This window comes from Bufo gargarizans, chromosome 4 (genome assembly GCF_014858855.1).
Source record: "Bufo gargarizans isolate SCDJY-AF-19 chromosome 4, ASM1485885v1, whole genome shotgun sequence".
NCBI lineage: Eukaryota > Metazoa > Chordata > Amphibia > Anura > Bufonidae > Bufo > Bufo gargarizans.
The window spans coordinates 43,071,965-43,085,825 of record NC_058083.1 but is presented as its reverse complement, the minus strand read 5'-3'; the positions used below and the strand labels follow the sequence as shown (position 1 = coordinate 43,085,825).

At 39.6% G+C, this 13,861-nt stretch overlaps 1 protein-coding gene across 1 annotated transcript in view; it reads right to left on the bottom strand.

The window, feature by feature from the left end:
• Positions 1 to 258: 258 nt before the first annotated feature.
• Positions 259 to 13,861, bottom strand: part of PINX1 (PIN2 (TERF1) interacting telomerase inhibitor 1) — a 136,258-nt gene continuing 122,655 nt past the window's right edge. The window contains exon 7 of the mRNA XM_044290592.1: positions 259 to 1,036. Within this exon, the coding sequence (XP_044146527.1) occupies positions 443 to 1,036 (594 nt within the window). The 3' untranslated portion in view covers positions 259 to 442. The remainder of the gene's footprint in view (positions 1,037 to 13,861) is intronic.

Here is a 13,861-nt window from a genome sequence, read left to right as displayed (position 1 = left end):
TCCCAAGATGTCCTCTAAAGCTCTACGTGTCCCAATGAGTTGCTATGCTTATCCAGCACCTTTGTTAGGCACTCTATAACCCATTCATGGTTGGTTCCTTTAAGTAAATTTATGATACGTATTGTATTGTAGGACCGTTTTTTCAGTAACCTATAATTTGAGGATGTTACATGAAACAATGTAGTAATAATGTATCAAGTGATCATTCAGGCCAACAATCATTCAGTAGATCTGTAGAAAATATAGTCACCAAGTCGATTAAGGATTGTGATATTTTATACATTTTCATTCAAGGGTTATCTGAAAGTCACAGGCAAATGAAAAAGTGGCCACTGGCATATTTCAATTCATAAGAAAATACATAATTTCTAAAATGTTCTAAAGTCCATCGTTATGACTCGGCACCGCGGGTAGCAAGATGAATTTCATATGTCCTACAGTTCTAAGCTTCAGTGTTATCTCGCTTTCTCTTATTCTTTTTCTTTGGTTGCTCTGTGTCAATGTCTTCGTTGGGAGTAGAGGTGACATCGTCCGCCTGTCTATCTTCACACAACTCTTTTTTCCTTTTGTTTTTCTTTTTCTTCTTCTTCTTTCTAAGCGTCTCGTCATGGTCCTCCACCTCCTCCTCATGGTTCTCCAAGGTTTCTACAGTCAGAACTTTGTCCTCTTTCTTGCTCTTTGGTTTTCTTCTCCTCTCCTGACAATCTGTGGATTCCACACTATTGCTGTCTCGAAGATTCTCCACTACCTCCGGCTCTTCTGGGCAGTAGTCATTTTCATTCTTTCTGCGTTTTTTCTTTTTGGATTTCTTCTTGGTATCTTCGGAGTAGTTCTCTACGGTGTCTTCTGAGCATTGCTCTGCGGTCTCCGTGACAGTCTCTGTAGACTTGGCATAGGACTTTTTAAGCTGTGCCATCCTTTTGGCAAAATATTCATTTACCGATAGAGAACTTATCACTGTGTTCCCCAGCTCAACTTCAGTTGTGGGGCTTGGGCTTTTACTCTCACTTTTCTCTGGTTCAGAATCGGTCTTCTCCTGCAACAGAACAAAAACTTTAATATTTCAGAAAAAAAAGGGACACAAATATATTCATGCTTAAGTGCATCTTTACCTTTAAACACCATTTTACATCTTACAAATAGAACAGCCGTGCAAAAAAGTTGATTTATCTTATTTCAATCCTGAGTTTATACTGCAGAGCTGCAGTCGCATTTTTTAAGCTCCAGATTTGAAACTTCCTATCATTTGCTGCTTGTTCAGTTTCAGCCCAAAACATTCTGGTGGTTTGTAATGAGGGAAATGTAGTCTGTATGTACATCTCTATTGGACGAAAACAGCTAACAGCTGTGTTAGTCAACAAGCTTGTCACGTGGTTTTAAAAATGACAAGCAGAATTATAAATGCAGCTCTGGAGTATAATACAGGATGTAACTCAGGATCAACAGGATAACTAATGTATATACCAGTGACTCCACCAGCAGAATAGTGAGTTCAGCTCTGGAGTATAAAACAGGATGTAACTCAGGATCAGTACAAGATAACTAATGTATATATCAGTGACTCCACCAACAGAATAGTGAGTGAAGCTCTGGAGTAGAATATAGGATGTAACTCAGGATCAGTACAAGATAAGTAATGTAATGTATGTACACAGTGACTGCACCAGCAGGATAGTGAGTGCAGCTCTGGAGTATAATACGGGATGTAACTCGGGATCAGTACAGGATAAGTAATGTAATGTATGTACACAGTGACTACACCAGCAGAATAGTGAGTGCAGCTCTGGAGTATAATACAGGATGTAACTCAGGATCAGTACAGGATAAGTAATGTAATGTATGTACACAGTGACTCCACCAGCAGAATAGTGAGTGCAGCTCTGGAGTATAATACGGGATGTAACTCGGGATCAGTACAGGATAAGTAATGTAATGTATGTACACAGTGACTGCACCAGCAGAATAGTGAGTGCAGCTCTGGAGTATTATACAGGATGTAACTCAGGATCAGTACATGATAAGTAATGTAATGTATGTACACAGTGACTCCACCAGCAGAATAGTGAGTGCAGCTCTGGAGTATAATACAGAATGTAACTCAGGATCAGTACATGATAAGTAATGTAATGTATGTACACAGTGACTGCACCAGCAGAATAGTGAGTGCAGCTCTGGAGTATTATACAGGATGTAACTCAGGATCAGTACAAGATAAGTAATAATGTATTAACTTACTAACATCTTTCTTTATACTAATCATATGTAAGCTGCAAAATGTGTTTATTAGTGGAATATATATATATAATTTTTTTCCTAATATATTACATAGATTTAAAAACTATAACAAATGTGAGATTTATACCAACAGAGTCTCATCAACCTGATCTATCATTCAGTGACCCAGTTTAATAGGGTTACAGTAATTATAACATTGAAACATTTTCTGCACAAATATGTGAAATGCAGCACAAAATATAGATTGTTTTCTGCTAGAAATCATTCATTTTATGTCACTATAAACTTTGACGATTGGCTGCCAGTGCTTATAGGAAGGAGTAAAGTTTGACATGTTAGTAGCCTTTCATCAAACAGATATATCAAAGTCAAACTCTGTTAGCGCAGTCCCTGGGGCAGATCATTAGGGAGAGATGATGTATAGTTTGATCGATATTCTATTGGCCATAGGTCCATCGTAGAGGCCGACAACGGATTCATTTCAGCCAAACTCCACAAACAGTGAGAAAAAGCGCTCAACAAGTTTTCTCCCCAAAAAGTTCATCAAAATAGGTTTTTAGGTTTGTCATGGATGGAGAAGAACATAAATTTTAAATTCATCAGACAAATATCTCATGGTTATATTTGCTGTGTACAAGTTTTGAAACCAGTAACTACATAACCCAAAAAAGGAAAAAAATAAGAAAAATAAAGAAAGTCCTTGTAGATGATCCCTTAAAGCACAGGAAATCTCACAGTTTTCTAAGACCGGCATTTGCACCAAGTTACCTGCTCAGTACTACTACTTGTTTACATACATCCAGTAACTTTAACTCCTTAACCCCCTTCTACCCCGAGCCATTTTTTGCAAATCTGACATGTATCACTTTATGTGGTAATAGCTTTGGAACACTTTTACTTATCCAAGCCATACAGAGATCGTTTCCTCATTACACATTGTACTTCCGGATAGTCATAAATTTGAGTCAATATATTTCACCTTCATTTACGAAAAAATCCCAAGTTTTTTTTAATAATTTGCAATTTTCAAAATTTTAATTTCTCTGCTCTTAAAACAGAAAGTGATACCTCATAAAATATTTATTACTCAACATTCCCCATATGTCTAATTTAGGTTGGTATCATTTTGTGAATGTCATTTTATTAGAAGATTTTGAATTTTAGAAGCAATTCTTAAAATTTTTAAGAAAATTTCCAAAACCCACTTTTTAAGGAACAGTTCATGTCTGAAAGTCACTTTGTGGGGCTTACATAATAGAAACCCCCATAAATGACCCCATTGTAGAATCACCCCTGAAGTTACTCAAAACTGATTTTACAATTTTTGTTAACCCTTTAGGTGTTGCACAAGAATTAAAATGGAAATGAAATTTCTAAATTTCACTTTTTTGGCAGATTTTCCATCAATTTTTTTCTTTAACACATTGAGGGTTAACAGCCAAACAAAACTCAATATTCATTACCCTGATTCTGTGGTTTACAGAAACACCCCACATGTGGTTGTAAACTAATGTAAGGGCACACGGCAGGGCGCAGAAGAAAAGGAGCGCTGTATGGTTTTTGGAAGGCAGATTTTGCTGGACTGGTTTTTAGATGCCATGTCCCTTTTGAAGCCCCCCTGATGCACCCTTACAGTAGAACTATTTTGAGGTACATATGATTTTTAATTGCTCTATATTATGTTTTATTGTGAGCCAAGGTAACAAAAAAATGGCTGTTTTAGCACCGTTTTTTTATTTATTTGTTACAACATTCATCTGACAGGTTAGATCATGTGCTATTTTTATAGAGCAGGTTGTTACGGACGCAATGATATCAAATATGTACTTTCTTTGTTTCAGTTTTACATGATAAAGCATTTTTGAAAAAAAAAAATTATGTTTTTGTGTCTCCATTTTCTGAACGCGTTGTTTTTTTTTTATTTTTCTGCCGACTGTCTTGTGCTGGGACTTGTTTTTGGCAGTAAGAGTTGACGTTTTCATTGGTACCATTTTTTGGTACATATGATTTTTTTTGATAATTCATTATTACACTTTATTCAAGGTGACCAAAAAATTGGTTGTTTTGGCACAGTTTTTATTTATTTATTTTTACAGAGTTTACCTGAGGGGTTAGATCATGTGATATTTTTATAGAACAGATAGTTACGGACGTGGCAATACCTAATATATATACTTTTTCCTATTTATTTAAGTCTTACACAATAATAGCATTTTTGAAACAAAAAAAATGTTTTAGTGTCTCCATAGTCTGAGAGCCATAGTTTTTTTTATTTTTTGACCGTTTGTCTTAGTTAGGATCACATTTTTTTGCGGGATGAGGTGACAGTTTGATTAGTACTATTTTTGGGGGCATACGCCTTTTTGATCGCTTGGTGTTTCAATTTTTGTGATGTAAGGAGATAAAAATTGCTTTTCTGGCACTGTTTTTATAAATTTTTTCTACGGTGTTCAGCTGAGGGGTTAGGTTATGTGATATTTTTTATAGAGCTGGTTGTTATGGACACGGCGATACCTAATATGTATATTTTTTTTATTTATTTCACTTTAACACAATAATAGCATATTTAAAACAAAAAAATTATGTTTTAGTGTCTATATTCTGAGAACTATATATTTTTTTTATTTTTTGAGCGATTTTCTTATGAAGGGGCTCATTTTTTGCGGGATGAGGTGATGGTTTTATTGGTACTATTTTTGTGGGACATTCGCCTTTTTGATCGCTTGCTGTTGTACTTTTTGTGATGTAAGGTGACAAAAATGGCTTTTTTTGACAGTTTAAATTTTTTATGGTGTTTTTCGGACAGGGTGGATAATGCAATATATTTATAGAGCTAGTCGTTACAGACGCGGCGATACCTAATATGTGTGTTTTTTTCTTTCCTATTTTTTATTATAAAATCAGGGGAAGAGGCGTTTTTTTTTCCCGTGAAAATTTGAGCTTTTTTTTTTAAACTTTATTTCTGTCCCCCTCTGGGACTTCAACTTTTGAAGGTCTGATCCCCTCGGCAATGCATTACAATACATCTGTATTGTAATGCATTGCCTGTTAGTGGATTACACCGAGTAATACACTAAGGGCTCTTTCACAAGGGCGTCATGTTTTTGGCCCGGATAAGATGCGGGTGCGTTGCGGGAAAATGCACAATTTTTCCGCACGAGTGCAAAACATTGTAATGCGTTTTGCACGCTTGTGAGAAAAATCAGCATCTTTGGTACCCAGACCCGAACCCGGACTTCTTCACAGAAGTTCGAGTTTGGGTTAGGTGTTGTGTAGATTTTATTATTTTCCCTTACAACATGGTTATAAGGGAAAATAATAGCATTCTTAATACAGAATGCATAGTACAATAGGGCTGGAGGGGTTAAAAAACAACAACATGGTGATGGATCATGTGACGGACCATGTGATGACCGCAGTGACGTCACCACAGGTCCTTTTCCTGTGCACAGCAAAGATGAAGACAGAAGAGAAGCCGGGCTGCGCGAACAAGTGGATTAAGGAGAGTTAAATTAAAAAATATATATATATTTAACCCCTCCAGCCCTATTGTACTATGCATTCTGTATTAAGAATGCTTTTATTTTCCCTTATAACCATGTTATAAGGGAAAATAATAATGATAGAGTCCCCACCCCGATCGTCTCCTAGCAACCGTGCGTGAAAATCGCACCACATCCGCACTTGCTGGCGGATGCTTGCGATTTTCACGAAGCCCCATTCACTTCTATGGGGCCTGCGTTGCATGGAAAACGCACAAAGAGAAGCATGCTGCGATTTTCACGCAACGCACAAGTAATGCGTGAAAATCACCGCTCATGTGCACAGCCCCATAGAAATAAATGGGTCCGGATTCAGTGCGGGTGCAAGGCATTGGGCAGCCTCTGCACGGCTTCGGGCTGCCTTGTCACCCATCGGGTCCCCGCCACAGCAGCGCAGGAACCCGATGGACTCCCTCACCCGCCACATGCACCTTCTATGCCACGGTCAGCGCTGACCACGTCATAGAAGGGGTTAATCTGACGGCATCAGCTTTTACATCGCTGCCGGCGGATACAGCAGGGGCCCGGCTATCAGGGACGCACTATTACGTCAAGATGCGGGAACGCTTTAACTTCTATGACGTAATAGCACATCATATGTAGGGAAGGGGTTAAAGACTGAGCAAATTTAATTTTGGAATTTTCATTTTTCACTCCCTGACCTACGGGAGCCATAACTTTTTCAATTTTCCAGTTTACATAGCTGTATGAGGGCTTGATTTTTGCACCATTTTATATTGTATACAATGTAGTGGGCTCCGTTTTCAAAGTGTTCCCTGCGCAGTAAAACTGACCTGTCCGCTTCATTCTCTGGGTCAGTATAATTACAGAGATACCACATTTTCCTGCGTTTTAATAGAGGGGTGTACCTGCAGTCTGAAAATAGCATTTTCAGCTTCCATATGGGTACAGTGTAGATTGGTGAGGACTATTTAACTTATACGGGAGAATGTTGTGGGCACGTTCAAGCAGTGGGAGAATGGGAGCGGAGTCTAGACAACCATATAAAGCTGAAGATGGCACCCCCAGAAGAAGCCAAGCCTGGGGGCAAAATGTACATTCTGAATAAATAAAAGCAATTGTATTTAGTTGCTTTGTCTCCTGTTGCTTTTGCTTTTTGCAGCACGCTGTAGGTGACGTGTTTCTGAGGTTATTTTCACCCACCAACCTAAATTGTAGCAAAAACTACAACTAGCAGTGTGGCCTACGTTGCTGTTTTTGGAGTTTTCTGTGCACCTTTTAGAACAACTGATCCTCAATAAAATACATGCTATGAGTCTTTTCTGTGTTGTAGACCACCTCAGCCAACGTTCTCCACCTGAGAGAGTCTTGCCAATCAGCAGGCACTCCCCGGTACCAGAAACTAGCAACACCCGTCTTCGCTTACTCTTCTGAATTCCAAATCTGACAGGTTAATGACTGTAACCGACTACTGATATGAAGTAATGCTTCTGTAAGAATTCTTCTCAACACACACACACACATCTCTCCCCCCGCTTGTCCTCTCTTCTGGCTGTTGCAGGCAGGTTAGGCGTTTTGATCCTACAAACAAGAACCCCGTGGTCAACTAACTTTTATGTTGATAAGAAATTTAATAAGCATGGGCCAGTGCACACAGAGCCAGCAGGGCATGGAGACAGGCTGGATGGTGCCAGCTCTAGGAAACTATTCAGCTGATGGAGAGGCATTAATCAAACTGAGGTCCTGGTCTATGCCAGCTCAGTGCCCAACTACCCCTTTTCTGTCTGCAGCAAAAGCTGCCTGCTCACAAATCCATGGCAACTTTATTAGTGACTGGGCTCCCAAGTAGTACCACTAAAGTCGTGGCCAACTTAATCATTAAGCCATCTGAAGGGAAAGGTTTCAGGTAAACAGTCGCGATCTGTGCCCCGAGAAAGGATAAAACAGGTAAAAAAAAAGAAGAAGATGAAAACGGCACAGAATGTAAGACCTGTACCAGTTTGCTGTTCTGTAATCTCATGGTTATCGCAGGTTTTTATGGTTATTTAGGTTATCCATTTAAAGCCTTCTGGATTTTAGAAGCCATTAAGTACACCAAGATTGCCCAAACTGGGAGGTCATGGAATTAATCTCAAACCTACTTGAAACCTTGTGGTCCAAGAGGTAGCCCGACGACAAGCCAGGCTTAGAGAGAAGCTGCAGCTTCCAGCATTAATAGGACTCTAAATCTCAGAAAACCTATCAAGGATTACATGCCGAACTAGACGTAAGAAGACAACCCCCCCATCTAAATATGATCACTACAGAGGGTAGTGACATCAGAAGAGAGCTACTCTGCAGGAGCAGCTTCCGCTATGGTGGACTGCTACATCCAACCATAGATGAAATGGGTGGCCATCCACCCTTATGTAAATCCAGATGCAGCTTCCGTCAGCGATAAACAGCCAATCGCCTGGGGTTAAAGAATCGTCATCAGCTAGTCACTAGGCTAACTTTTAACCCCTTAAAGACCGGGCTCATTTTCACCTTAAGGACCAGGCCATTTTTTGCAAGTGTCACTTTATGTGTGAATAACTTTAAAACGCTTTTACTTATCCAGGCCATTCTGAGATTGTACTTCATGACACTAGTAAAAAAATATAATTTTTAATTTATAAAAAAAAAAATACAAAAATTAGCAAATTTCCAAGTTTCAATTTCTCTACTCATATAATACATAGTAATACCTTAAAAAATAGTTATTCATTTACATTCCCCATAGGTCTACTTCATGTTTGGATCATTTTGGGAATGCCATTTTATTTTTTGGGGACGTTACAAGGCTTAGAAGTTTAGAAGCAAATCTTGAAATTTTTCAAACCCCACTTTTGAAGGACAAATTCAGGTCTGAAGTCACTTTGTGAGGCTTACATAATAGAAACCACCCAAAAATGACCCCATTTTACAAACTACACCCCTCAAGGTATTCAAAACTGATTTTACTAACTTCGTTAACCCTTTAGGTGTTCCACAAGAATTAATGGAAAATAGAGAGAACATTTCAAAATTTAACTTTTTGGGCAGATTTTCCATTTTAATCATTTTTTTTCCAGTTACAAAGCAAGGGTTAACAGCCAAACAAAACTCAATATTCATGGCCCTGACTCTGTAAAAAAAAAATTCAATGGGGTTGTGCTGCAACTAGGCTGTGTGACCGATGTACCGCAATGTCACATGGTCTAGGAAGAGGCTGCGGCGCTCATGGAGCACCCGGCTTCTTTTGACAGCTGATCCTGAGGATAGGAGGATTTACTGGATAACCCCTTTAACTTCTTAATCACTGCCAACACACTTTTTTAATGGAGACCATTGAAGGTCTTAGTCTACAGGGCAATGTTTTTACGACACTGTAAAAAAAAAAACCTGCATGGGTGTCCTGTCCCGCCCTGGAGCAGGTCTAATGAGCGGAGGAACCTCAGAGGCTGGCCATTTAGCCCATTGTTCTCCACGAACAAAACTGTGTCCGTTGTGTGACCAAAGGAAACTCCCCTATTGTTCAAGTCACTAGGTTTCCCAATTATACAATCGGGGACTGGGGGATCCTTTTGCCGTTAGCTCTGGGGACCTAGAAAGGTCTGTTCATTTAGGTACTGTCCTAACAATAACCTGTGTCATAGTAACGGAAAAATGCACTAGCATACAGTGCATCCCTATCCCTATGTGGCAAAAAAAATAATTTTTTTTAGACTTTTGCACAATAAAACCTTTACAAAAAAATTGTATTGCTGCATTTAAAGACCCATAACATTTTTATGTTTGCGTCAATCGAGCTGTGTGAGGGCTTGTTTTTTGTGGGATGAGTTGTAGTTTGCCATTTTATGGTGACTTTTTGTTTTTCAGAGAGTGGAACAAAAAAATAAAAAATAAAATTGGAATTATATTTTTTTTTCTATTTCCCACTAGAGAACTTGATACCATGATCCTCTGATCGCCCATACAATACACTGCAATACTACTGTATTGCACTGTATCATGTCGGTTACAGAAAAACTTACATAATGTCTATTCAGCCCCGTCAAAGGCAATAGGAATTTGTATATGGCAGATTTAGGGGCCATTGTTAGGCTCCTGGTTGCCTTGGCAACTCCTCGTCACTCCGCGTGAGAGAAGTAGCTATTGCTCTCTCTCTAACTAGTTAGTTGCCCTGGTCGTGGCAACTAAGAAGTTCAATGGGACTGGAGTTACCTTTGATCCTGACCGATAATCCAGAGTGATAGCTGGCAATCAAAAATGATGGCGCGGGCACAGCTCCTGAGCCATCACCGTGACGTACCAGTCAGTTACCTAAAGTGAGCAGGAAGGTGTACTCAGAATCTCTTTAAATTCCTATAGTGGTTGTGAAATGCTTAAGGATCTATTTTCAGGAGAAGGTTTTTTCCACCATGTCTTCATGATTTCCTTATGCCTGAGACCAGAGAAGCAATTCGTATAGACAGTAATATGAAAGAACGGACGGGTCAAGTAGAGATCATTGTTTTAAAGCTCTATTTACGCACAAGGGATTGCTAATAAATAATGGCAAAGCAGTAATTGTGATTAATTAGCGAAGACTCCCGTATATCGCCTAAGGAGCAGGACGATAAATTCACATACATGCAAATTTTTCAGTGCACATCAATTTCGTCACCATAGAACAATGAGGTTATTGTCCATCGGTGACTGTTTTGCCTATTTACACTGGGTAGTCATTGCCACAAATCCTTGTAATTTTTTGGACCCGAACAACCAGAGCTTTGTATTAGCACAACTTCCGAACAAAAATGAAGTTCTGTCTACGGTCAGCCTAAACCTGCTCTGTCCTAAGTGCTTGACGATAAAGACGGTATTCATCCCGTGAAAGGACAGATCAGGAGCTTGATGCCGCATCTCAGAAACGAAAGAGCAAAGAGCGTTTTGGAACTGCTCCAAGATTGCAAGAGATCCTTGTCACAAAGATTTATGGGGTATATGATTCAGGTGTTACGAAAGAGAAAATCATCATAATAGAGGACATATTTTCTTCAGGATGAAAACTGTAGCGCGTTAACTCATCACATGCAACACGTTACGTCCTGCTGACCTGTAGGTGCCTTCAGTAGCAGCCCTTCGATACTATACAGTCACATATGAGTAATACGAACAACTTCTGCACCTGAGAGAAGAAGGATGTCATGCTCCCAGTCGTTGAGCTATGATTGTGCCACCAAAGCCTGTGGAGACACTAGGGTCAGTGGGTGCTCTTATCCGCTGGCCTGGCTATCTTTATAAAGATCACACAGGGTCAGGGCTCATACCACTGAATGCCCGCGCTCCTTTCCTGTGGGTGGAACACCATTTAGACAACAGAGGGTGAGGGTACAATGCTCCGGGAAGACTTTATTGGATAACCAACAGTCAGCAGCATATAGTACAGTCCCAGCAAGGACACAGGATGGAACATGTGATAGCGATTCACCCTTCCACTGACTTGCCTGGGATTAAACATCCACAACTTCAGGGGGACCCAGGACCAACTACCCCAGCTAGTAGAATCCTGCTTTGGGCAGCAGGCACCCAACAAGTGGATGTAGCGGTCCAACCTGGACTCTCCAACCAAACTCGTGGGCTCGAGGTTGGGCAGAAGAGCAGTTCTGAATTCCACCAGCTGGAACTGTAGTCCCTAGGTTGACGTCCTGTAGAATAGCCGCCATTTCAGCGCATTGGCCCCCATAGGATTGGTGGGAGATAATTGTGGCTTTTCCATCATTGGTTATCAGTTCAATCCGACTGCATAATGTCATTCTGATGACACTGCGTTCCCACTTCATCCAGACAGACTGAACAGCTCCAAATACACAGCAGGGCTGCTAATGAAATCCACAGGAGATATAACTAGCAGGTCCCTTCCCAAACATCTGCTGGCTTGCTAGTCAGCATAGTTCATTCAAGTTGCTGTGGAAGTCAGACAGCTACAGGAAACACAATAGCTCATGTCCCCAAAATGATGGGCAAAGAAACAGTACACCGGACAAAAATTAAGAACAAGTGGTCAGGTGTTATCATCTGTGAGCATGATGTCGTCACAACGCCCACCGCGCGAGGATAGCCACAAAGAGTATTACTGTATACCATCAGAAACACATCTATAAAGTTCAGACAACAAATATCCCTCATTAAAGATTAGAAACATCACTTACCGTAGGGATTTGTCTCACTTCATCAAGCCACTTACTAATGTATTGTGAGTGTCCATATTGCTTCCTTTGCGGGCTTGATTCATTTTTCCCATTACATTACACAATGCTAGTTTTCATGGTTACGACCACCCTGCAATCCATCAGTGGTGGTCGTGCTTGCACAGTATATGGCCTCTCTGGTGGGCCAGGACAGTGTGAGCTCACATGGGCTAGTGCTTATTCCTATAGTGTGCAAGCATGAAAACAAACAGTGTATAATGTGATGGAAAAATGAAATAAACCAGCAAAGGAAGTAAATTGGATTAACTTTCTCTACCTGATAAATGCCACTTGCTAAAGTGAGACAACCTTTAAGTACACAGCAAATTTTCCTGATTTTCCACCTCTGCATTCAGAAAACCACAACTTCTAGTTTTTCACCAAGAAAGCGTATGGGGGTCTTTATTTTAGCAAGTTATATTTGAATTAATGACACCATTTGGGGCTTCAATTAATCTACTGAATTTTTATTTTCTGTGTGTAAGAAGGGGGTTATGTTTTCAGTTTTTGAAGGTGTTAACTTTGTTCTGCCGGGTGTTACAGTACAGTAAACTCCGGTCCTGTTAAATGTAGGGAGCTGTGATGTTATCTGTTCGTACGTGAATATCTGTAAAACAACCCAAATGTTTCCCTATGTGAAACAATGTCATGGGTGACCTCATGATCACTGCCAGCCCCCTACCCCCCAAAAAAACTAAACAACAAAACAACTTGTAGTATTGCAGTGTTCTGACCTTGTTTCCTATAGAGCACCATGAATGTTGTGAGTAATTACAAGACACAAGACAAGATGACATTTGTTCTTCTTACGCTGCTTTGACTGTGAAATAAGATATTAAAACGGCCAAACTTAAAAGGCATCGAGTACGTCAGGCGCCGCTAAGAAGTAAAAATAATCTTATCTACTAAGAGAAAGCCTTCGTCCCTCAGGCATGCCTTCACTTCATCTTTCAAAGCGAGTGATAAAATTGGTTTTTTTAAAAACAAACAAAAACAAACTAAAATATCTATAACAATAAATTCAATTAATAATCAATGTGTCAGAAAGCCCACCCAAGAGACATAAAAAAAACAAAAAAAAAAAACAAAAAAAAAAAAAAAAAAACACATTTGCGTCCCTCAATTCATCTTTCAAACTGAGGGATAAAATAGGCATAAAAAAAAAAACACAAAAACAAACTAAAATACATATAACAATAAATTCAATCAATAACCAATGTGCCAGAAAGCCCCCCCCCCCCCCAACCAGGAGACACAATAATCCACAAAATGTTTGTAGCAAATTTCTTCACAAAAAGAAAAAAAAAAAATCCCTGTCTGGATGGATTACTTGTAAAGGACATTTAAGTCAGAGAAATGTTTTGGCGGAGTTGATCCTTTAATTATACATATAATGTTAAAGGACCACACAGACAAGATCTGAGAGCAACTGAGGGACATGACCAGTAACGGGGACCAAGCTGTGACATTCTCCTACTGATTATACTGCCTTCGCTGGAGCTGACACATTCAGCAGTACAACCGATTAAAAAATTATCCTACATTTAAACCCACAAAAAAAATACTCTTGTTTCACTAAGCACCTACATAAACGAAAACCACAAACAGTCACGATTATTGGTCAGCGTAGAGCGACGCTTCCAATGCCCTGTAAGTTAGCAAGAAAAGGGAAAATATTATACCATGACTGCAAGACCCGACTACAGAGAGTGTTTGTTGTCTGTTACCATAGAGACATACACAGGTCTGCAAATGAGCTGTAGATACCAAGCAGCAGAAGATTTCAAAGCAAGGTTATTTAAAAAAAAAAAAAAAAGATCAAAATTGCTTGCAAAAATGCATATACCCTTTAAATATTTGGGTGTTAAAGAGAGGGTCACCTCTAACTAT